The sequence below is a fragment of the Eschscholzia californica genome, unplaced genomic scaffold, assembly GCF_041429995.1.
Source record: "Eschscholzia californica isolate CP2 unplaced genomic scaffold, dmEscCali1.0.p SCAF_1, whole genome shotgun sequence".
NCBI classification, from domain to species: Eukaryota; Viridiplantae; Streptophyta; class Magnoliopsida; order Ranunculales; family Papaveraceae; genus Eschscholzia; species Eschscholzia californica.
Genome location: NW_028238198.1, coordinates 37954827 through 37980943, shown reverse-complemented (window position 1 = coordinate 37980943; position 26117 = coordinate 37954827). Strand labels below are relative to the sequence as shown.

The 26117-nt window shown below is 35.7% G+C and overlaps 2 protein-coding genes across 2 annotated transcripts; one reads left to right on the top strand and one right to left on the bottom strand.

Moving 5' to 3' along the window:
- The first annotated feature begins 8732 nt into the window (after positions 1-8732).
- On the top strand, positions 8733-13039 carry LOC147566607 (protein IMPAIRED IN BABA-INDUCED STERILITY 1-like). Its single transcript, XM_086653099.1, has 9 exons — positions 8733-10008; positions 10159-10443; positions 10542-10859; positions 10941-11168; positions 11299-11396; positions 11565-11679; positions 11773-12300; positions 12391-12523; positions 12757-13039. The coding sequence occupies exons 1-9, from the start codon at positions 9613-9615 to the stop codon at positions 12774-12776; spliced, it is 2121 nt and encodes a 706-aa protein (XP_086509225.1). The 5' UTR covers positions 8733-9612; the 3' UTR covers positions 12777-13039.
- A 287-nt stretch (positions 13040-13326) lies between these two features.
- Positions 13327-15507, bottom strand: LOC147566606 (large ribosomal subunit protein eL8y). Its single transcript, XM_086653100.1, has 7 exons — positions 15363-15507; positions 15110-15157; positions 14617-14818; positions 14347-14516; positions 13921-14049; positions 13724-13816; positions 13327-13623 (listed from the first exon to the last, which is right to left on the bottom strand). The coding sequence occupies exons 1-7, from the start codon at positions 15363-15365 to the stop codon at positions 13492-13494; spliced, it is 777 nt and encodes a 258-aa protein (XP_086509226.1). The 5' UTR covers positions 15366-15507; the 3' UTR covers positions 13327-13491.
- Between the last annotated feature and the right edge of the window lie 10610 nt (positions 15508-26117).

The following is a 26117-nucleotide window of genomic DNA, read 5'->3' as shown; positions in this document are numbered from 1 at the left end:
TATTACCAAAGTTTCATCATATCCGACTTGCTTACATTGCGAGAGAACATAACTCCCCAGCCGACAAACTAGCGAAATGGTCCAGATCAGGGGCGGAACTAGGGGTGGCCGGGGAGGGCAGTGGCCCTCCCTGGAATTTGACTTCTATTAGTAATTTTGCCTCCCACAAAATTTTTATGTATGATCTCTTCTTTTAGATTTCATCTTTGCCCTCCCTCACATTATTTTCTGGTTCCGCCCCTGGTCCAGATGTACTAATAGCAACCGATTCTGGAAGTACATTCCCAATATATTACCCAATATGTATTATAATAATACTCTCGTGACTTAACACAATTATCTACCTACTTAAAAAAAAAAGTACAAGACAGATGTCGTATTTGGAAATAACATATTATGATGAACCCATATCTAGGTACTACGATAGTTCGCAATTTATTATGAAAAAATACGAATTTCGAGAGAGAGAAAAAACCCTAAAAATGAATATGATCATTTGGATGAGGAGAAAAAAAAACTATATACTAAAAGATCCTTCAAAAATGGTTTATGTAATACTAGAAATTAATGTACAAAAGATTTACTCAAACGAAAAACAGAATTGGTTTTGATACGTATAACATTACTGTTCAAGAGATGGAAAGTACTAATGGAGCATAACCAGATGATGGTACGCTTGATTTCTTTCTCGATTTCTTTCTCGATTCCATTTCTTTCTTGATTCCATTTCTTTCTTGACTGAGATGATATTAATGATGAACTAATGATAAAATCTTATATCTAATGGGTAATTGAATCATTAAAACAAAAAATATTTTAAAAAGAAAACCAATTTTATTTTCGAGTTAAAAAATAAAATACAATTATATCATAATACATTATGATCGTTCATAATAAATTATGAGAGTTCATGAAAAGAAGGTCTGAACAAGACACTCACTATGAAAATTTACTGGATTTTACAAGTAAATGGTTATTTTGGTCAAAAGAAGTCGATTTTGGACCTCCCGCCATTTATGATTTTTTGCCCAATAAATTTACTTAAAACTAAAACTAGTCCAGAAAAATTAGATTAGTGGCCTATATTTTTATTTGAGTCAGGGGACTAATTCTCCATTTCGAAACACATAGTGGATCTTAGGACCAGTTTTCTTACACTATTACAATTTTATGAAACTAAAAAGTCAAAATTTAAGAAAAAGAATACAAATTTCAATTGTGCAAAAATATCCTATCCATTTTGCCTCTTAATAACGTGGCATCCTCAGAAAACCGCTCTGCAACTTTCTTCTTCATCTTTCTTCGTCGTAGTGTAACCCTCGCCAGATCCGGCGAGGGTTACATCTCTCTTTCCCTCTATTCCTCTCTCTCTCTCTTTTACGGTTTTCTGTCCATTCGTGATGGTGGTTTTTGCCCTAGGAAAGATCTGGATGTGGTGTTTTTTGCTCTAGTAATGGTGGCATCGAACTCGGATTTGGTGGAGATTCATGATTATAGTGACGGTGGTGGGAGTGCAATTGGATTTGTGTTTTCATCTTGTGGATTTTGTGAAGGTGGTGTGGTGGAGGCATGAGATCTGTGGGATGTTTAGTGATGGTGGTTTAGATCTGGTTAATGGCGGCGAATGGGGTGCGATTGAATGATGTGTATAGATCTGGTGGTGTGGTGGAGGGTTCCATGGTGATGATTACTGATGGTGGTGGTGGTGGTGACGGTGGTCTATGGGATTCAGTGGTGCTACGATGATGCTGCGATGTGGTGACGGTGGGTACTGGGTTCAATGTTGGCGGTTTTTTCTATGGTGATGGCGGTTTTCCGATGATGAAGGCGGTTTTCCGACGACAAAGACGGTTTTTCGGCGAATGTGACGGGAATGTAAATTAGTTTTTTCTTAAATTGTATTATCAGTTATTTTGGTGACCTTTAGGGTCTTTTCATCCGTGATCTATAGGATCCTTTCATTTTCGACCTTTAGGGTCATTTTCTTGAGTCGTGTCTAGTCCAATTTCTTTCTCATTATGAGGCACTTTGTATTTAAATGTATGCAACTCTCATGATGTTCAAAGAGGGAAATGATTATGATCATCCATGTAACAATTGTGATTCAATCACGTATGAATGAATATGGTTCGCTTGGTTTCAAAAAAAAAAAATTTGTGCAAAAATATCCAAAATACTTTTTCAGACTAATCGCTTACTTTTAACCTAGTCAGGACTAATTGTCTATTTTGTGACATATAAGGAATTCATGAACATTTGTTCTTACAACTGAGAATTACTATTTAAAAAATTTAGAAAAAGAAAATTTAAGAAAAAATAAAAATTCTTAATGTACAAAAATTAAATAATCAAAGAATTTAAATTTAAATAATAAGAAAGTGTTTAACAATTACAATATCTACAATTTAAAACATAAAAGAATAAAAATAAAAATATAGAAATAAATTACAAATTTAACTTAAAAATAAAAATTTGAAACTGAAAAGAAATTAAAATTTTAAAAAGTGAGAAATCGAAAAAATAATAACCTTTATGTTATGAATAAAAATAAAAATAAAACTAAAAGTATAAAATTTAACTAAATCTTAGGAGAATATCGTAACATTTGAGTCCAATAAAGAAAAAAGAAATATGATTCTTTCGTATTTTATAATTAAAGGACTCATAGATTTAAAAATCACAAAAGAACGGAGATTCGTACAAAGATCTATTTTTAATAGGAATTCTAGTTTGGTTTTCTTGGTCCAACTACACTATAAAGTTGGGAACAAACAACTATACTATCAAGATATTAGCCTTTAAAACTAAGAGTTAATTCCTATTTGGCCCCCTACTTTGTGACCAGCTTCAAATATGATCCCTAAATTTCTGTAAATTCAAATATGACCCCCTATTTTCATACAAAAGCCATAACTAGCCCTCCTATTAATATATTTTCAAAATAAAATAAAAAAGAAGACCTAAATTCCACCTTCATCGGAGAAGAGATGATGGCGGCCATCCACCTAGTCGGCCTCTCGGGAAGACTAATAGTGGGCTTAACGGCCAGGATCCTATATTAGCATAGTTTCCAGTTTAGTATTTCAGGTTTCCATGTTTAGAGTCCTAGCAATCAAGGAAAATATCTTTAGTAGTTATCTTCTTTCTTTATTTGGGTCTATCTAGAAAAGTCTAATCTCTATATAAGAGAAGTCTGATCTGTCTTGTGAAGGATTGAATTGAATTATCAAATACAAAAACCCTTGATTGCATCTTCTTTGTTTACAATTATTTCAGTTTATCTTTAAATTATTTATCGTTTATTCTTTAGTTTATTAATGAGTTCTACTACTTTTACGCTTCCGCCACAATCTACATCAGCTAGTATCAGAGCTTTAAAAATCTGGGAACAAAAGATGAAATTTTTTTCATGGATACATCTCTCCTTGAGTGTTGGAAAATTTTTCCACGTTTAGATTGGGATCCCTTTCGAGATTCACAACAACTCTATGTTGATCGAAAAGATCAAAACAAAATTAATGTCGTTTCCAAAATCCCTATGTTTGATGGTCAATATCATATAGATTTTTGGATTCAACAGTTGGAAGATTGGTTTACAAACCAAGATGTTAGTGATGAAGATAAGGTTTTTGTCGTTGAACAACACTTATCTGAAAGAGCCTACGACAAATTCAACGAGATGCAATGGAGACTTGTTGATCAAGGAAACCCCTTCATTGATGATTGGAATCAAGTGAAAAATATTTTTCGATATGTTTTTTTCCCTTTACATGAAGCTAAAGAAGAAGAAGATGAATCTGATAACATAGTACAAGAGGAGGATTCCGACGATACTTTAACCGAAGCAAGCCTCTTCTCCCACGGAATCAGTCTTGCTCCGACCAATCAGGCACTTAACTCTAATAATTCGGCGACACACGTTTCACTTCATCAACACAGTAAAGCCCTAATTGCTGCAGATACAATGGTAGAACTTAAACCGGCTTGGTCCAAAGGTTTTGGTCCTTTAGGTTCTACTCATGTCGGCCTCGTCAATTACGAAGAATATCTTTTTGTTTATACCACAGGTCTTGAATTTGGCCCGAATAATGAAGCCCTCAAATCTGAATTCGTTGTTTCTCAATCTTCTTTTTCCCTATCTAGATCATCGTCTAACGAAGGCACACCCTCACTCATAGAAGACCACGATTTCTCTCTCGAGGAAGAATTTTTTGATTTTGTTTGGGATCCAGGAGCCTTGACAGTTTCACGATCTCAATCTTCGCCTTCTTTTGTTTCTCTTTTTCAAAATATCTTTCAAGGACCAGATTTAGGGGCCATGTTCATGGCTAATCCATCATGTAGAATTTTTATTCAACAACCAGATTTTGTTATAATACAAAAATACATTGTTCCTATTGAGAAGATGAAAACCTATGAACTTTATTATGATAGGAAGCGAGACAGATGGAATGAATTTGATACTGCCACTGATGCCCGTACCGTCGAGAAATATAACCCTATTGATATTGCTAAGGTAGATGACAACAAATAGATGAATTTTGCGAAGGTTGAGAAGCATGTTCAACCCACATGGGGTGGAAGAACGGTAAGTGTCAGAAACTTGCTTATTCGAGAGGATACAACAAAATATCTTCTGAATCTAGCTATGAATTCAACCCATTATGATCCTAACACTCGCTCTATCCGTGAGGATCCTCTTCTAAACAGTGATCGTAATTCTCAAGTCGATTTTCTCTTCAAACACTACACAGTAACTAAAGAGAAGCTTAAGTCCCAAACGAAGGACATAGTCATGCCAACAAACAAAACTGCAACTTCTGAAGAAGAACTTCCGAGAGATATTTCTCTAGAACAAATGGTCGATGCACGTAGTAAATACGAGGAAGACGTCATTATCGACAACCACACGACTGGTTGGCAATCATGGTGGAAGGATCATCACTGGGAATATGAATTTTGTAACCAATTTATTAGGAACAATTACTATAAGGATACTATAAGGATACTGCGTCTTCAAACCCTAACTGGAATTGTTTTTCAAAGTCCACCATTACTTTTAGCTGTCCATAGACAACTACGGATTCGAACCGTTTATGAAAGTAAGCTTCTTGAATATGACCCACATAAGAATTTAGTTGTTTTTTGGATTTCTTCTGAATCTGGTACCTATGTTATAACTATTTGTGTTATTTTGGGTTTGATTTTGGGTGTTGGTGCTCACTTGCAAGAACTTGTGCGAGTTCGATCCGGTATTTTCGACGAAAAAGATAATATGGTAACCATGCATGATGTTAGGGATGCTCAACGTGTTTATGATAATTTTGGAGATGAGACTTATTTGAGAAGAGTTATTATGTCTCTTGACGTACTTTTCATTAGTTATAAGAGGTTCGTCATTAAGGATTCGGTTGTTAATGTTATTTGGTATGGTGCTGTGTTGATGTTTCCTGGGTTAGAAAAGCATTTTTCAGTAGTAACTTCACTGGTTGTTATTGAAAATGGGTGGACCTTGGTCAATGTTGGAAGAGACAAGACCGTGAACTTACGGGATCTGCGTAACTACATCGTCAAGACTAAGGTACCAAAATTCGAGATGGTTGAAACTGTTTGTGTTATTCATCTGGGAACTAGTTTTGCTACTTTGTTGGGATTAACCGAAAAGAGTAATGTGAAGAAAAGTATATCGCCACCAGTTTACTTTTATTCTTCGTTATACGAAGAAGGTTTCGACGACTTATTCGATCCGTATATAATCCCGAGAAAAGAATTAATTATTTCAAATCATAAGATTGTTCAAGTAATAAAGTGGTTCAAGGATTTCAACGTTAATTGTTTCATCGGGAAAAATGTGGTTTTTTTCATCAACCTAAAAGATGACGGACGATGTCGCAATTTCTTGGACTTTTATGCACTACGACTGCTTTTGCGAGTATCTTCGCATCATATGATTTCGATTATATTTCGTGCTATAGTCTTTATTTGTCTTCTTCAAATTTTCGACAAATCACGAGCAAAGTGGGAACTAAGGATTGCCTTCAATGTCGCCGATATCTACCCGTTTGATCTGGCAGAGCCAATTTACGAAGACCCCAACTTGGGGACAAGTTGTTCCACAGCGGGGGAGTATGATGGCGGCCATCCACCTAGTCGGCCTCTCGGGAAGACTAATAGTGGGCTTAATGGCCAGGATCCTATATTAGCATAGTTTCCAGTTTAGTATTTCAGGTTTCCATGTTTAGAGTCCTAGCAATCAAGGAAAATATCTTTAGTAGTTATCTTCTTTCTTTATTTGGGTCTATCTAGAAAAGTCTAATATCTATATAAGAGAAGTCCGATATGTCTTGTGAAGGATTGAATTGAATTATCAAATACAAAAACCCTTGATTGCATCTTCTTTGTTTACAATTATTTCAGTTTATCTTTAAATTATTTATCGTTTATTCTTTAGTTTATTAATGAGTTCTACTACTTTTACGCTTCCGCCACAATCTACATCAAGAGAGTGGTGACTTGGAGAGAGAGGAAGAGAGAGGTGAGTTGGAGAGAGAGGTGAGTTGGAGAGAGAGGTGACGTGGAGAGAAATGAGTGGTGGAGAGGGAAGTGAGGTGAAATTTAGATTTTTTATTTTATTTTATTTTGAAAATACATTAACAGGAGGGGTAGTTATGACATTGTCTGAAAATAGGGGGCCATATTTGAATTTACAGAAATTTGGGGGGCCATATTTGAAGCTGGTCACAAAGTAGGGGGCAAATAGGAATTAACTCTAAAACTAAAAAGAGAAAGGTAAAAATGATATTGGCAAACATGTCTATAATCATTAAACGGGTGCCCATATAAGCCCGGAAAGCCCGACTCTCTCGTGCATTCAGGATTTGCATGGTTCTTTAATTTATTTTATTTTGAATATGGACTGCGACTTACGTTAGCCATTGCATGGCATTGATACATTATCAAAATGAAATAGGCTTAAAGTGTAACAACATATTAAAGAGGCCTAAAGCATGACAAACTTATTATTGATACCTTTAATAACTCAAATTCAATAACCACGGATTCCACCTCTTATGAGAATCAAACCTGGGACATCTAGAATTTTGGAGTTTAAGTCAACACAATCAACCACTTGGCAACCAAACATTGACCATGGTTCTTTATCTCGTTGCCTTTTTTTCCTTTTCCTTTGATTTTTCTTTACTAAATTAGTTTTAGTAAAAAAGAATTAGTTAAAAAAAAGAGTTCTTCGATTTTCATTGTGTGCATCTCTCCATGGATTTGTCTCTGCCCAATCTGTTCACTCCTTTCTCTTTCCTTCTATCTATCTCTTGACCCCAAACCTTTCTCTCTCTTTCTCTCATCAAACCCTTAAAACCTTCGCGGGTCTGGAACCTTGAGGAGGGGTTTCTCCACCAACCTTCCTTGGGGTTTTGGCCTTTTTTTAGGTAAACTCTCCTAGATACCTTAAGCCCTATTTTCATGAAGGAGGTTTGGGTGAAGGGAACCTTTTCCTTCGTTAGAAGCGAGAGAGAGATGGTTGGATGTCTAACTTATAAAGCGACACGACCTGATGAAATTTTTTACTCAGGTTGCACAACATTCATGGAAAAGCTAAAAATCTCTCTTTTTTTTCTGTTAAAAGCTAAAAATCTCTTTATGTTATCAAAATAAATTATTTGACCGGCTTTGTGTGAACTGCACAAATAGATGTATAACTTAGAAAACATAAGAATAAGTGAGCTGTCTCAAAGGAAAGTATTGTTGATGATGCTTCAAAATTTAGTCAGAAAATCAGACAGAAATCTACTAGATAACTCATTTTTTTCCGAAGATATGCGTGCCTTGTTCCAAAGTAAATTAAAAAAGGGTTTTATAAAATTTTGTTGTCAGGTGTTTTAGGGATATCAAGTTATGCTATTGACACATGCTAGTTTGGTGCTTACGTTTGACCCAATAAGAAGTACGCAATAAGGAAATTTCTAGTTGTCGAAGAAAAATGTACCAAACAACACGAGACACAAAATATACACATAAAAAAAATGTGCTCAAACGAAATGATAAAATTAAAATATAATTTGATTTGTTCTTGATCTGTTTATGATTTTTTTCTCCCGAAAGTAAAGAAATTTCTCACGAGGACATAACTCGTGGATGACCTCCATGTTGTACCTTTCGAGCATACTTTATTCTAGTAAAAACTTGCCTTGACCTGTTTAAAATTTTCTCAAACCCATACCATACGACATGGAAGTCATAACTCACTTAAGTTGAATACTTGCCCTAAACAAATCACAACTAGTATTAAACATCCTTATTCTCTAGAGTACTCTTTTTTTTTTGGTGTATTAGAATCAGTCAAAGTCACATACTCATGAATCAAGTCAAGAGGTACAAAAAGAAAACAAGGTCCTAGAAGATAAAAATCACAAGATTTATTTAAACATTTCTAAGCATCACAAACCCATAACATCATCATCACTTGTTCCCTTCTTTCATCTATATTTAACCAAAGTTATCATGTGTGGGCCATTCACAATGAAGTAATTGAGGTGTGAAAAAGGAAAAGCAGGAAGATTTTGATGATTAGTTTCTTTCTCTTTCTTCTTTAATCAATCCCCTTCTTTTTTGACTCAGACCTTTCTCTTTCACTGGCTTCTGTTGTTTGCCCATTTCCTACTACTATTTTGTCACTCACAATGGGAACAAAAATAAACACAACTCATAATACCTCCAATTCAAAACCAATAAACATTACTCATTAACAACCCACACGCCAACAACCAATCTATCCCCCACTTTTACAACTCTACTCTCCACCACCCAAGCAAGGGTTCCAGTTTGTATAGAGAGATGTGATCCAAAAAGGTGCCGACTCCTACTGAAAATTAATGTGACCGACTCTCATTAATTCAGAAATTTGAGAGAAAAACGTTCGGATCAATAAGAATTGACTACACCAGCTTTCAATCTATAGTCGATCCCCATTTTCGGGTAGTTTACATTAACTATCTCGGGCCATCTACCATTTCTCAAATTCATATCAGAGAAGATGATGAAAAAAAATGTGAAAATAAAGAACATAAATATTATTCGATCCGAACATGCATGGTCGACCACAACCACAAAGCTATAGTCAGGCCTCCAATTTCTCATAGGAAAAGGAATGAGAAAATAGAGTCAAAGTCATAAACCATAATAAAGTTAAAACGGCTACATTTTCATCTCTTTCTCTCTCTAGTTTTTTCCTTTTTTTTCCCCAAAAAATACAGAACAGAGTGATTGGGACCCTAAAAGAGAATCATTCTGTCTAGCGCTGAAACCGCTCAATTTCTTAGAATTATCAATCGTCCCTAGTTAAGTAAAATTATCAATCTTTCCTTGTTCCGCAAATCTTGCTTGATACCCTGCAGAAATTGAGAGAATAGAACAAAAGGGTGATAGATAATTTTATCATTCCCTCCAAAAAAAATTGGTTATTTTTAGTTAGGGTTTTAGCCTAGATTCTATCTTTCATTTAGAAAGAATTCTTGGAGACAATTCTTCAATCTCCGACCAATTTTCCGATCTGGGTTGGTCGGAGTTTTCTCCAACTCGATCCATGTTCGGCCATTAATGGGGTGTGTTAGCTCGAAACAGGGTGGTCCTGTGACACCTGCTTTCGATTACTATGGAGGAGCATTTAGGGAAAATGGGTCAGAGATTTTAGCTTCTTCGCTGCGAAATCGAACTGGGAAAATATCAGATTCAGATAAGAAAGAAACAGAGTTAGGTAATGAGTCAAGAAGAACAGAGTCAGGTAATGAATCAAGAAGGAGCAAAACAAAATTAAGATCAAGATCAAAATCCAAAAGTGGAGATTCATTGAGTTTGAGGTTGGGTAATTTCCAGAAATATGTTGAAGGTGAGCAAATTGCTGCTGGATGGCCTGCTTGGCTTAGTGCTGTTGCTGGTGAAGCAATTCAAGGATGGGTTCCTCTAAGAGCTGATGCTTTTCAGAAGTTAGAGAAGGTATAAACATGCATTTTTAAAACTCAACCCATTTTCTTCTGTGAGAATAATCCCACATTGGACATGGGTGACCCTTTAAATTCCAAGTAACATTAGTATTAATATGGAGGTCTACAACTAATTTACGAACTATTTTTGTTGCGATTGTAGATCGGACAAGGTACATACAGCAGTGTGTTTCGAGCACGAGACCTAGAGAGTCAAAAAATAGTTGCTTTAAAGAAGGTTCGATTCGATAATTTTGAGCCTGAAAGTGTGAGGTTTATGGCACGAGAAATAACAATTCTTCGAAGATTAGATCATCCAAATATTATCAAATTAGAGGGAATAATCACATCTCGAATGTCATGTAGCATATATCTTGTATTCGAGTATATGGAACATGATCTTGCCGGACTTTCATCTAACCCAGACATAAAGTTCACGGAATCACAGGTTTGTTCGTTCAACTAAAGTATGTTCACTTCCCAATTCTCATAAATTCATAGGAGAAATACCGAATTCGAGTTCATATACAATGTTTGTTTGTTCAGGTTAAGTGCTATATGCACCAGCTATTATCCGGAATGGAGCATTGCCATTCTCGTGGAGTAATGCATCGTGACATTAAAGGGTCTAATCTACTAGTTAACAACGAAGGAATTCTGAAAGTGGCCGATTTTGGTTTAGCAAATTTCTTTACTCCAGGATATCGGCAACCCCTAACTAGTCGAGTTGTCACTCTATGGTATCGCCCTCCTGAACTTCTGTTAGGGTCCACCGATTATACAGCAACTGTGGATTTATGGAGTATTGGGTGTGTATTTGCAGAATTATTCCTCAAGAAACCTATCCTTCAAGGAAGAACTGAGGTAATTTGACCTAAAAATGTAGCTTGAATCATCTTTTAACTAGTTGAAGAACTAAATCAAGTATTTTTATTGGATCTTTAGGTTGAACAGTTACACAAGATTTTCAAGCTATGTGGTTCCCCTCCGGAGGACTACTGGAAAAAGTCTAAACTTCCTCATTCGACGATATTTAAACCTCAGCATCCATATGAAACTAGTCTTCGTCAGACTTGTAAAGATCTACCAACAACAGCCTTGAGCCTGATAGAAACGTTTCTTTCTATAGAACCTTATAAACGAGGCAATGCCTTTTCCGCTCTTGCATCTGAGGTATTTATAGTAGTTATGATTGACTCGGTACGGAATGGATTTCATTGATGCTTTATCGAAAGTGACATTTGCAGCCTTTTTTGTTTGACTTACTTGACCATAAAACATTTCTTATTGATAATGTCTGCAGTACTTCTCAACGAAGCCTTATGCGTGTGACCCATCAACCTTGCCGCATTACCCTCCTAATAAGGAGATAGATGCCAAATGTCGGGAAGAGGCAAGAAGGTGAGAATTCTATACGTTCCGTTAGCTATTAGCTAGAAAATCAATAGATTTTAATCCTGTACGTTCAAAACAATATTCATTGAGGATGCATTAGGCTCCTATTTTAATTTGGATCGAGCAAGATTAATCTAGAACCCGATATTTTATCTTAACATATGGTAATTTCAGGAAAAAGAATGGGGGACGAGTTCGCGGTGGGCCTGAAGCAGCAAGAAGACCAGCGAAAGCATGTAAACCTTTGCGAGAACAAAATGGACATGGTAAATCATGTATATCCATCGAGGTATCTCTTTTTTACTTCACCGTTGCTCTGATTATCGGATTCGACAACTACAGGAAGAACTCTTCTTTGATTGATTTACGTCAATACTCGCAGGACTGTCAAGTTAGCATTCAAGATACCCATAAAGCAGATAAAGCAAATCTGTCCAAGGAAGATTTCCATGCCAAGTTATGTGTGGAACCTCTAAAACCATCAATTGATATTAATGTCGCTCAAGAAGCTTTTCATATAAAGAATGCATCTCAAGGGGACGTGCCGTTCTCAGGCCCACTAGATATAATGTCGTCGAGTGGGTTTGCGTGGGTCAAAAGGAGAAAAGAAGATACAAGTTCGACAAGATCGCATAGTAGGTCTAGTTCTAGAGGTCATCAAGTTTCAAATGCACTTGATCCCTTGAGTGTCCTACAAATGAAAAATATCTCCGATCGTAAATATCAAGAGAACGGGGATAGTTTACATGAACAGGAGTTTGACTCAAAGTGCCATGGATCTTACGAGTCTTCCAAGCGTGAAATGCAGAAACAATGGAGTCGTCCGGATGCTTTTGATGCATACCATTCTCATGAACTATCAGCTGCACTTTATAGAAGAGAAGAACTTGCAGCTAAAAAATACAACATGGTAAGTTAAATTAGAAATGTCTATTTGGGAAAGAGTTTATGGTTTTACCATTCTCATAAGCTTCAGGATTCTTCTCGGTCAATATTTCAGGATTCTAAGGAGCGAGGAGAGCTAGTTGAGTTCTCTGGTCCTTTATTATCTCAACCACATCGAGTTGATGAACTCTTGGAGAAGCATGAACGCCATATTCGTCGAGCAGTCCGTAATTCATGGTTCCAAAAAGGTACATCCCTTTCTAAATTCATTTTCAACCGTGATAGAATAACCCGTCGGTGACTCCTTCGGTGACCGTCTCCTATATTGTGGTATTTTCACCCCAAAGAAAAGACATGTCCCTTGTCGTATTGGTTAAGTATGCTAGGCGCTCCCCGGCGGAGTTCTTTTGTTATTTTTGTTGTGTTTCGGGTTTTTTTTTTATTGTTCCAACATCTTGTAATCTCTTCCTCACATTGACAGGAAAAAAGAAGGGATTGTAGCACATAGTTAAGAATCGTGTATCGAGGAATAGAAAAAATATACAAGTGAGACTGGATCCAGCCCAAATCTCAATCTGATGGTGAGAGTTAGTCACCCCTGTTGATTATTTATTTGCAAGTGGGGATATAATGTATGTATAGAAAACTGTTAACATGTTCCAAGCATATAGATTACCATTTCTATGGGTTTTTTTTGTTGCAAGTACCATTTGTATGGGTTGGATTGCAGAAGAATCTACTTGAAAACAATTGTTCCTTCCAAATTATTTCCAATTGATTGAACTCCCCGGACATTTGCGAACATCAAATGGTCTGCGATTGAATGAAGCAGATATTTGCAGACTTTGGAATGTCACGCAAAGTCGGAATTCACTACTCCCATATAAGATAATTAATTGCTTCAAGTCAATAATGCCTTTCTAAATGTTATTGATAGAGCTGATGCAATAGTTAATTTATTTGGGTTAGACTTCGATGAGAGAAGGAAATTCCCCAGTGGTTTTCCAAAAAGATTCTTCCTCATAACGGGGATCGATATGTAGAAAACGTATAACAAAACAAAATTCTTAGGAATGGGTTTATTTAGTCCGCTAACAGTTAACATTAAAGAGCAAAACAAAAACAAAACTTCTCAAATCAACAGCAACAACTAAAAGGTGTTCTGAATAACAAAGCTAAATCCGTACCAACAGTAACTCTCTGACTTGCTACAAAATTAAGTCAACCTTTGTGCTGCTTCCTTTGCTAAGACCCTGTCTTTTGCTTTTGTTTTGGCCTGAGACTTCGATCCCATAATACCACCTCCCCATTTCTTTCTGTGCTCATCGAATTTGTCGTTGAAGTTGGCCTGGATATAGACATAAAAGAGTTTAAGTTGGAGAGAAAAATGAAGGAGTCAATTATGTTAAAGTTTTAACAAACTAAAAGTTATAGGTTTATGTGATTACCTTGATTGCCTCCACAATCTTGCTGAAATCCATCTTATCTTCATTCTTCACTGATGTTAAGCACAAAACTGAGGCTGTTTTCTTGTGGACAATCTATTAGAGAGACACAAATCTACTTGTTACGGAATGTACTTCTAATCAATAAATCAAAATTTCGGGAATGGTCAAACAAAGGGAAAAATAGAAAAGAAATTTACCGCTCCAAGCCGAGCTTTGCCCTTCACAATTGCATATGGTATCTCCATTTTACGGCACAAAGCTGGGAGCCAGACAACAAGTTCAATAGGGTCGACATCATGGGCAATCACCACCAATTGGGCCTTGTTCTACACAGACCGAAGGACAAGTAAGAAAATATTAATCATGCCTACATGTCAAACGCTTCCATAATTGAACAATGCTTGTGCTCCAAGGCGGAGCTAAAATGGTAAAATTTTCAAGTCTAAACTATGCTTGTGAACTACCATCTTCGAAATAAAAAATTCTTTCTCAATAACGATAAGTCAGAGACAATTTAACAAGTATTTTGTGATAAACAAGTGATCATCCAATTTTTGTCGTTACTAATAGTATTAGAAAAGGATCGAGAGAAAAAAAAAAATTTGTTATCAGAATGAGATTACCTGCTCGATGAGGTAAGTAATGTGATTAAGTCCATATTTGACAACAATAGGCTTCTTTGACTCGACAGTTTTTCCTTCAGATTCAGCCTGTGCTCTTTTCAGAAGTCTTTCCTTCTTAGCAGCCTTGTCCTCTGGTCTGTATTTGAGTAGCATCTTAAATAGATTGGTTGCTGCAAAATAGAACATACTAGTATAAATGAGAAATCTTGTATTATGTTTAGAACAACTGACGGACGAGGAAAATAAAAGAACACAACCAGAAATACATACCAAGGTTCTTGTCCAGAGTCTTAGTGAACTGATTCAAAGCAGGTGGAACCTTCAACCTTTGCTTCAAAATCCTTCTTTGCCTTTGAATACGAACAACCTTCGGCCATTTAACAAACCTATGCAAATCCTTTTTTGGTGGCAATGCACCACCAATTCCAAATTGCTTTGGCCTCTTCTCAAACAAAGGATTGACAACCTTATCCTATAAGAAAGTAGACCATAATTGATCAGCACGTATACGAGACAAACTCACAAAACTCAACAAGATCAATAGGCCAGTTCAATGTAAAATCTAGGGCTACACATTTTAAATCGTCAATGATTTTTATAACTTCGCTTTTACTACTCACCAACTAAACAAGGATCTGGACATCTATGTATATATATTATCAATCATACCTAAAGATCATAATAACTATATAAGTAGAATTGAAGAAACAAAGTTTTTTAAGTCCATTTTTAAGCAAAGAATGGAGTTTATGATGGAACTTACAGTTTTTTTCTTGGCGGGAACTGGAGCCTTCACACCTCTTTTAGGAGCCTGTCAAAAATGAAAAAGAATAAGATCAGGAGATAAACATCAGACAAAGTTATAATCTGAAACTGAACAAGTTAATAAATTCCCCCATGAAAGTGTCAAAAAGAAACACGAGAAGAGGGAATTAATCGAATCGTAGCAAATTATCAGTGAATTCTTCGGCTATCTTAGATTGAGAAAGACAGAAGGATAAAGAGAGAGAGAGTACCATTTCTGCGAACTGTTCGTTTCTGCTGCTGCTGCTGAAGAAGAGGCGTTTTGCTAGGTTAACAACAAGACCTTGGTTTTTTAGGGTTTATGAGCACCTAACTGGTCTGAGCATTGGATCAACGGATTCAATCGACGGCTGAAATATTTACTCATATAAACATGATATTCTTCTATACGCACTCCCGTTTTGGCTATAGGCAGGCGACAATTCTTTGACTTTAGTCAAAGGAATTATAACTCTCGGGGCCTTTGGTTATATACTCTGCAATGCAGAGGTCCCATGTTCAATCTCATGGAAGTGCAAATCCAGAAAATATTGAACTTGAGTATAAATAAAGTAGTTTATGTAGGCTTTAGGCCATTTAATTCGTTAGACTATAGGCCATTTAATTCGTTAGACTATAGGTCATTTAGTTCGTCGGGCGTTAGGCCTAGTAGTATTTCGACAGTTATTGTGCTTATCACATCGTCTCGATGTATCAATGTCTTGTAACGACTACCGTCGATCGTAGTCGATTCCTAAAAAAAAATTGAGATTCTCAATCCTAATGATGATAATAGAGATCTCATGGTTGTAAATCAAGATTTTTTTCTAAGTTAGTAATCATTCTGTGATTAGACTCGAGTATGTTTACAGTAGTCCATCTTGGGAAACTAGAGTTTCGAATAGAAAGAGGAATGAAGATGGTGGCCAATACATGGACAACAATTTTTCTTATATATACAAATACTTTATGTGGACAACTAGAAAATGTAGAAATTTTATATGGACAACAGTTTTTAAGAGGGCATGACTCCATGATTTTTCTTTCATGTCCCATAAGAATTAGAAGTTTTATTTTAATTCCTCCATCTTTTCTTCCATAAACCCTAAGGTTTATTCTACTTCTTCTTCTTCATCACACACAAATTTGTATAAATAGAAAGTTGGGAAGACATTGTTGTCCATGGCACCGAGAATATCCAAGGAAATTGTTGTAGAAATTTCTTGTTGAAATAGGATCCAAATTCAACTTGACTTCTTGTCGAAATATGTTGAATTCTGAATGCTAAAAAAATAAAATCTAAAAACAGAAGTCACAAGAATACTTGACACGAAATCTGGCAGTCGAGGCCAAACCGCCAGATATTGTGGCAAGTCTTCTTCTGACTTGCCTAATTTTTGTGTGTTTCTCACGAAAATTAGGCAAGTCAAAAGAGGGTTGCCACGAAATCTGGCAATTTGGCCTCGATTGCCAGATTTTGTGGCAAAGCACAAGAAAATATTCAGAATTTTCGTGGTAAAATCCCAGATAAAGTATAAATTTTTCGTGGATTTTTCACAAAATCCTGTTAGTTGTCTCTTTCACCTCGAATTTTGCTCATGAAATCATTTTCGATTCTTCCAAACTATCTAAACGAAAATACAAAACAAAAATAGAAAAAGTTATGATTTTATCTCATCAATATCATTAATTCCTACTATATAAACACTTGAAAAAACTATTTTGGATTGAGACTGAGGGGATTTATCTTCCCAATCCATCTAGGGCTTGATAAATAAGATAGTGAAGTTGTAATTTACTTGTAGTAGCCGTTAAAGAATAAGATTAAGAAGAAGAAGAAGAAGAAGAAGAAAATTAAGAAGAAGAAGAAGAAATGTCAGCTAGGTTTTCTATTTTTAACTATTGTATTTGTTAACGGTCCATAGATTAATTAGTGTTAATATTCAAGTCCTTATAGAATTGTCCCCTTATTAAATCAAAGTCAACTAAGTAAAAAAAAAATGACTCGCATTGGGCCCGAAAATAGGTGTCTATATAAGAAAATTGGTTGTCCACGTATTGGTCATCATGAAGATTAGGGCAACTTTTGGTCTTTTATACTCAAAAGATTATTGACCAGTCAACTGGGATTCAAGTAAAGGATTCAGTCAAGCCTAGAAGACAATCAAGGCCAGACACGAGTTCAACCGAGCTGATAAAGGCAACCTCAGATTTCCAACTACCTATAACAAAAAAAAGTTAGTTAATAACTAACTTTTCAGTTCTGTTTCATAACATAATTCTTTTTTCTCTTTCTTTCTATTAATATCTCTTTACTTACATAGATAGAGAATGTAATTGATTAAGAAAAATTGATTGAAATAAAATCGAGTTCATTGAGAAATCTTACATGGTATCAATCTAGGTTTTTGAGATTCGAAAACTAGGGGGTTTTCTTCAAGAACTCAACACCAATCATTGATTATCTCGCAACAAACACAAGAAGAACATTAAGATTCAGAAGATTTAACATTTATTTCAGCAAAATTAGAAAATTAAAGATAAAAAATGACAAGTATTAGAGGAATACTTACTGTTTTTTTTTTTTTTTTTTCGGGTTGTAATTAGTTTCATTACAGAAAATATAGATGATTCAAATTACTTGATGTGGAGAGATCAAGTAGAAACTTTACTTGGTACATAGGTCATAGCATATTAAGCAACTAGATGTTTTTAATGCCTTCTTACACGACACACTTGATGAGGCGGTATACATGATTCAACCTCCTGGCTTTGCTCAGTCAGGTAAAGATAATCGTGTATGTCATCTACATAAGGCATTATATGGTCTAAAACAAGCTCCAAGGACCTGGTTTTATAAACTTGCAGCCTTTCTATATCAATATGGGTTTCACAAAAGCAAGACAAATCATTATATGTTTGTTCTTCACTCTACATCAGGGACACTGTCTTACTGTTATATGTAGATGATATTATACTAACATGCAGTTTTGCCTCTCAAATTTCTCATCTGATCAACGATTTGAGTTCTGCTTTGAAGATGAAGGATTTGGGTTTGGCTTATTTTCTGAGAATAGAGGTTATTCATGATCCAAATCGGAAGCATATGATACTCACACAAAGTAAGTATGCTTTACAACTAGTTTAGAAAGTAAATTTATTAAATTCCAAATATTCCAAGCTACCAGTGTCAAGTGGTCAGCGGTTCTCACTTACAGATGGGGATGAGCTACCAAATCCAACAAAAGTTTAGGTATTGCAAAACACATAGAAGTAAATGCAAAAAAGATAATTTCAATGACGGATTTCTTTTTTGGTATACCTATATTAACCTTTTATCAATTTGTATCAATTATTGTCTTTAGTAATCTTTTATTATCAATTTGTATCAATTTTTCTCTAGTTATCTTTTAGTATCATTGATACGAATTTTCTTTAGCTTTTTGGTATGTTGATTTTTACTGATGATTAATGATTGTCTTTAGAAACTAAAGATGATTTGGTAGATTTTGGTATACATATATTAATCTTTTATCAATTTGTATCAATGATTGTTGTTAAGTTCATTGAGAAATATTACATGGTATCAGTCTAGATTTTTGAGATCCAAAAACTAGGGGTTCTCTTCAAGAACTCAACAACAATTATTGATTATCTTGCAACAAACACAATAAGAACATTAAAATTCAGAAGATTTAACATTCATTTCATCAATATTAGAAGATTAAAGATCAAAACTGATAAGTATTAGAGAAATATTTACTGTTTTTTTTTTCGGGCATAAATCTACACAACTTTCAGCATTCATCGAATATCTTTAAATCAAGGTAATCTTCCACCTATCATCACTACTGTAATTAGTTTCAAACTGAAAAACTAGATGATTCAAATTACTTGATGTGGAAAGACCAAGTAGAATCTTTACTTAGTACCTATGATTTGTTGGGTTTTGTCACTGGCACCATGGAGGAACCACCACAACTAAAGTTTATCCTTGGGATTGAGCAAGTCGATGCAGATTTTCAACAATGGAGAAGTAAAGAAAGCTTTGTTAGATCATATCTTAAAAGCACTTTGTCAAAATCAGTTTACTATGACACTTATGGTTTAAAAACAACAAAAGAGATTTGGGAATATCTTGATCTCACTAATAATGAAGGTCTTGAATAAAATAAGATCAATTAAAGAGAAAATTCCAAACTCTTAAGAAAAGAAATGTAACATTATCAGAATATCTTAGAGAATTATAACAGATTTCAGATTCTCTAATTTCAGTTCATGATAGAATTAGTGAGTCATAAATTGTTAGACTTGCAATTTGAGGTTTAAACTCAGACTATGATCAATTTACTATTGCAATTAGAGCAAATAATGAATATTTGAGTTTAACTCAACTGAAGTCAAGATTAATTCAGCATGAACAATGACTTTTGTCAAGAGATATGTAGATCAAAAGGCTTATTGTGTGAAAAGTTATAATAAAAAAACAATATCCAAGACAAGGGTATAAACCACCACCTTCATATTATAAGAATCCATTTTCTGTCTAGAAAGATGTTGTTCCACATTCTTATAACACTGTTTCTCAGAATACTCAATACAAAGGTCAGATAGCAGATGACTTTGATTTCACCACAGTCCCTTATGGAATATGTAAAAGGTGGGGGCATTCAGCAGGACTATGTTATTTTAGATTTAAACATAACAAAACTCATATGGGTTATCACTCAGAATCTCAAGATTAACAAGATGTTCCAACAGAAACTCCTCATGTAGGTACAACAAAATCACAGTCTTATTTATATTAAGACGAGTCTTTACTAGAATGCAATAATGTTGTGTTATATGAATATGGTAGTAATGATGATGATGATATATTTCAAAAATGTCATACAACAACTGTTCTTGATATAGAAGATGACATTTTCTTAGATTGTGAATCAAATACGTTTCCAACTGATGAATGTCATATAGTTACTGAAGCTAGAACAGTAAAAGATAAAGCATGGTTAGCTGATACAGGTGCAAGTAGTTATATGACACATACTGCATCCAATCTATTCAATCTTATCAAGGAACAGAAGCAGTCATGGTAGGAAGTGGTAAATTCTTACCTATCACTAGTACTGGAACTTAAAAGTTATCTACTTCTACTAATACTTTTGGCCTAAATAAAGTACCAAAAATGACTCAAAGGCCCAAAAAATGGGGGGTAAATAAGGTTCACCCCCAGCCCAAATCCAAATTGAGGATGAAGTCCAAAAATGTAAGGTTTAGTTGTCAGTTCCCTTTCTTTCTCTTTTTTCCTTCCATTTTTGGCTATGCCCGATTAATTAGCTGACTTCTCCCTCAACTCCATTAATTATCTGACGATTGATTGAAGCTTAGCATTAAATGAGGGTCTTATCTTGATAAGGAAATCTTCCAAACTCGATTTCTTTTCAAATCTTGCCGCCCAAATCTCCCAATTCTCTCCTGATTATTAGCTTTCTTTATCTCTCTACAACCCAAATTTCACTCTTCATCCTTTGTTCTCTCTCAAGAAATATTTGTTGGCGCCGTTTTTACTCAAATTTTTGGCTGATTCGCGCTTTTATGGTTTTGAACTCTTTTTCCTCTATTTATATATCAAAGGATCATCTATTTTTGTTTAAGGTTTCTTATTTTATTTTATTTTCAGGTCAGTGATTTTTATGTTTCTAAACTCATCTTCTTGCCTCCAATGCTATCATTTAATGTTTCTTCTGCCATGAAAGATCCTTAAACAAAAACAGTTAGACTCTAAAACTCATCTTCTTGCCCTCAATGCTATCATTTAATATTTCTTCTACCATGAATGTTCTTTAAACTCTTAAACTCATCTTCTTGCCTTGAATGCTATCATTTAATTTTTTTTTTGCCATGAATGATCCGTAAACAAAAACATTTAGACTCGTAAACTCATTTTCTTGCCTTGAATGATATCATTTAAAGGATATGAATCGGTATAGTTATTGTTCATTCTACAGTTCCTCCCTCGTTTAAACTGTAGCGTACATTTTACCGTTCCCATTTCATATCTATGTTTCTAATGGGTCATGAAAATGTCCCATCTAAGTCGTTTAATTTAGCCAAGTTAGTCGGTTTCGAGTCTTTATTATAATAAAATGGTTGGTTTTCTTGATTAGGTGTCTTTTGCAGAGTTAGGTGTGAAAAACGGTTAAAAACGAGGAAAAGATACATGAAGGGTATTTTGGTCATTTGGAGTCAAGGACATTCTGGTAATTTGGCCAAGGTCAGTGCGTGGTTGAAAAGTAGAGGTCGAGACGAGCTCGTAGGAGAAAACGGAAGTCAATTCGGAGTCCGGATGAAGGAATAAATCAAGGTCAAAGGATGTAGACTTGCGGGACACTTTCGGTAGCGGTTCTGGCATGCGGTATTGAGCCGGACACGTGGCAAAGCCTGGAGGTTATTTCATCTAAGTTCTGTATACCCGTGGAACAGCGAAGTGTGGCCATCGATCACGATCCAGTGTAGCGCGCTCTAATTTAATCCGGTAGTCCCTTGCTCGCGTTTTAATCGCAGCCGCAACCTCCCGCGTCATCAAGATCCAACGGTTACTGAGCGTCCTTCTCAATCTAATACTTCCGTGTTGCCCGTAGCAGCTTGATTAGGTACTCCAGGCCACGTGGCTCTCTGCTGTCCCTCAAGATCCCGTGCTCTTCTGATCCGACGGATGCTGATTGATGCCGCATAGTTCATCCACACCCGCGAAGCATTCTAGCCGCATGTTCTCAAGCCCTAACGACCAGATTTCTCTCCTCTCCATTAGCCGACACATGGCAGCCACTCCTTTCCCATTAGTTCCACTAGAAACCCTAGCCGACCTCATCATTTAAAATAATGAAAAATCCCCATTTTGTCCTTAATAAACCCTAACTCTATTTAATAGTCCTTCCTCCCTTATTAGCACTTAGACTTGCAAACCCTCTCAATCTCCCTCTTCTCTATTCTCAATATCCCTATTCTCACCTATTTCTTTCTCTCTTCTCTACTACTAAATCCATTTTCTCCATTATTTCTCCATCTTTCTCTACTACTACTTCTTCTCTACCACTATTCTTCTTCCATTAATAGTCATCTCCTTCTTTCTTCCATATTCTTCTATCATCTTTATTCCCTTTCATCTCTTCTTTCTAACTTCTTTCTACATCTAATTTCTTCCTTCTCTTTCTTTTTTTCTTATTTGGGTGGCAATAAAATAGCTATTATTTGGATTTCTTGGAGTAAAATTCTTGAGCAAAAATGGAGCAAATCTTGGATAAAATGGAGATACATGGAGATATGGAATTTGAACATTCTTGGTGATTTCTTTCCATTAATTTCTTAGTATTTTCATTTATTTTACAATGTCAATGAATGTTACTCTAGATTCCATGTATAGTTAATTTAGCAATCTAAGGTTATGAATGAAACCCATTTTGGATCTTTATAATACTTGTTCTTGATTAATTAAATCCTTTGATGTGCTTTAATGTCTATTGATTGTTTATCTATATGGATTGGATTTTCTTTCCATTACTCATGCCTCATAATTAGATATTTCATACTTTCTTTAAGTTGTTAGATGGAGTATGCTTTTTAGATGATGAATAATAGTTAAGTGATCCGAATCTTTATAAGGAAGACAATTAGAATTAGTAATTATAAAATTGTTTTATCTAGAACATCATCCGGAATCTAAATAGTTCATTATATTGGATCCCGAGTAAATACATAAGAGATTTAAGTAATTAAGTACTTGTTTTATAAAGTGAAATTATGCGGTGGATTTTATAACCTTAGATATCCTTTTACCTCTTTCTTAGATAGTTTAGTTAGTTTTATTTGTTTCTTTATTTCTTACCAATCAATCATCAAACTTATAAAGTGGGGTGTGTGTGTTAGTCTAAGTTAGCTATTGACATCTTGATTATTGGGTTAAACCCGCATCCAATATCCGAAGTTACCTACCTATTCCTTGGGACGATTTCCCGATTTACTAAAATACTATAACTTGACCCCGTATACTTGCGGGAATAGACTTATTTTAGGCCTATCAAGTTTTTGGCGCCGCTGCCGGGGATAGGTTTAGTAGTTAGGATATCGTTTGCTTGTTTGTTCATTAGTTTAGTGTTAATTTCTTACTTAGACGTTTTTGCTTTATTTGTTTTTCTATTTTCTTAAGTTCATTTTTTTTTTAGGTACCATTTCAAGGAAATAGCCAGAAGAGACATAGGAGCGAAGGAAAGGAAGGAATCGTGAAGAAAAGCGAAAAGTCGATAGTATCGCATTCCATCTCTTCCTTCTTACTTGTGTGATTGTTTAGTTCTATAAGTTTTAGTTCCCATTTTGTGATTATGTGTTACCATCTTTGAATATTGTTAGATCATGGCCCGTTCTTATAACGGTTGGCCATTCGATGTTGATGATGATGAACTTATTTCGAGGATTCCCCGCACTAACCGACCCGATATGACCTTAGGTGAATACCAAAGGATGTGTAGGGATGTTTCGATTAGTGAAGGGAATAGACCATTTGAGCCTGACCGATATCGTATGACCCTAGGAGAATACCGACATATGTATAGAGATGGTCAAATTAGTGATGGATATGGTCCGACACTAAATATGTATGAGAGACCTTATAGTCCACACTATTCGGAGACCAATGATTTTAGAGGCAGGTATGATCCTAGTATGTACGGTGGGAGTTATCAACAAGAGTCTTCATCTCGTTACACTTGTGAGCCTTATCATGAAGAGACTCTTGAAGATAGTTCTCAATTAGAGTTTATCAGTCGTCTGACTGAAATGATGTTACAACTTGAAGAGACACAAGATCGATTTGAACAGACGCAGATTCAAATGCAACAAGAGTTACATCAGAGGTTTGAGTCTCTAAATCATCAATTAGAGTCTCTAAATCATCCATTAGAGATGATGATGTCACAGTTATTAGCCGACGAGGAAGGGGTTTCACCACCCCAAACTCAAGAGGGTACTAGTTCCGATGGCGAGGGTAATACGTCTAACCCTAGTACTAACTTAAATGTCGACGAATCAACTGAGAGGACCCAAGAGCTTGAACAAACTGATAACCTTGTTGTCTCGTTTCCTCACCATGTGTCATCTCATCATGATAGGACTACATTAGACTTTGAGATTCAGGATGATGGCTCTATGAACAAGTTTGGGGATGACATTATTTTGAACTTTTTGATTTTCGACACTTGTAGGGAGTCAGTCTTAGATGCCAGACATGATGTTATAATCAACTGCGAGGCTCCAGATGCCTTTGAGGATATTGATGACGTAGTAGTTAGAGACATGTTGGATAGTTTGTCAGACTATTTACCTAAGGAAACCATGGACCTTAACTTGGTCCCCGAGCCTATTGCCTTACCCTTAGAGTCTAGTTCGACTTTCCACATGTTATCAGACTCGGTCGTCGATCTCTTTCGGGACATTTCAGTCGTCTTTCCTAGAATGTCTATGAACTTAGTGGATGTTCTATCCACTAAGCTTGCAGATGACTTTTTGCCTTCGACTGACCTCTTAGCCCTTCACTTATATGTCGATCCTTTTGATGACTTCTTAGTCGTCGCCCCGGACCGTGCATCCACTAAGTTTGGGGATGGCTTATTTTCTTCAATCGTCTTACTTGCACTTTATGGTTTGTACATAGGTGTGAGACGATTACCATTTGTATATAGCTTTCTTTGGGTTGACCCCCAAATCTTCCGTTTTTTGCTTTATGATCGTTAGGCCGATTGAGATGGGTCTTGATGTTTGTGGGTATCATCTCTGGAAACCCTCCACGAGACATAACTCGTGTTCTTGTGTGAAATCAAGAGAATCAAAGGCTAATTGCATAGCTCAATGCAATCGTGTATACCCACGTTAGTGGTAGATTTGTATATGTCTTTTTTTTGTGTGATTCATTCTCATGATATTTGTTGATCTTTTAGGAGCAATTCTTATATGTTTTACTTCTAAGGCGTGGTTTGTTCCAAGTTTGGGGATGGCGCGAGCTTGGCACCAACTTGGAACCTCTTTATAGATGAGCCTTGGTAGTATCATCTTCTATCTCCTTCGGTTATGGTAATATCTCTCCACTCTTCTCTTTAGATTGATGTGTCTCTTTATCTTTTGGTGAGTATATGCTTAGAACATTGAGGACAATGTTAGTTTTAAGTTTGGGGATGCGGGATATGACCATAACCAATGCATGACCATGGGTTCAAAGACAAAAGGGTTCAAATTAGCCAAAATTTGAAAATTTTGAACATTTTAAGTAGATTTGCATGTGATTCTAGTTATAGTTTTAAGAATTTTGATGCGTATGTGTCGAGTTGATGAGTTTTGTGATTGCTAATGGCCTTTGCATGAAAGTCGAGTCTTTTAGTGTTTGTGTTGTGCCATGTGAGTTATATCTTAGTGAAGAAGAAACATTTCTAAGAGACCTAAAGTAGTCATTAGTGGAGACTTAACCCATGTGAGAGCTCAAAGCCTAAATTGTCATTCGAGTGTACTCTTCCGCGCTAACTCCGAGTAGAATGAAGAGCTACTCAACCTCGTAACTTATAAAAGAGCTCATTTGATCTCGTGTGCTCAATTTCCTTAGCCACTAGGAGTGACATTAGGATAGCGAATTAACCTTGCCCTTGTAGTCCATGAAACCCAATGAGAATGCCAACTAGAGGAAAGCGGATACTCCATCACCATCCATCATCTTCTATCCCGAGAATGAAGACATGAGATAAAAGAATGAAGAATGTCAAAAACAAGTATGAAATGAAAAGTTGATTGCAAGAATAGAGTTGTGTGTGTAGTATTTTGTTTTGGTTGATTGTAGTTGTGTTATATAAAGGAAAAAAAAAAATGAATGAAGAAAAAAAAAAGTGAAAAAAAAGTGATTTTTGTGTATGTTTGAGCATGTGTTAGCTCTTTTGTGTGAGTGATGTGAT

What these genes read in the sequence shown, in the direction of transcription:
- LOC147566606 (XM_086653100.1), bottom strand. An exon ending in TTCCCGCCAAGAAAAAAACT is followed by an intron (nt 14,819 to 15,109) that starts GTAAGTTCCATC and finishes ACTTTCTTATAG; the next exon opens with GATAAGGTTGTCAATCCTTT. An exon ending in AGATTGTGGAGGCAATCAAG is followed by an intron (nt 13,624 to 13,723) that starts GTAATCACATAA and finishes GTCTATATCCAG; the next exon opens with GCCAACTTCAACGACAAATT.
- LOC147566607 (XM_086653099.1), top strand. Translation starts at nt 9,613, where the DNA reads ATGGGGTGTGTTAGCTCGAAACAGGGTGGTCCTGTGACACCTGCTTTC. An exon ending in CTTTTCAGAAGTTAGAGAAG is followed by an intron (nt 10,009 to 10,158) that starts GTATAAACATGC and finishes TTGCGATTGTAG; the next exon opens with ATCGGACAAGGTACATACAG. An exon ending in TAATTCATGGTTCCAAAAAG is followed by an intron (nt 12,524 to 12,756) that starts GTACATCCCTTT and finishes TCACATTGACAG; the next exon opens with GAAAAAAGAAGGGATTGTAG.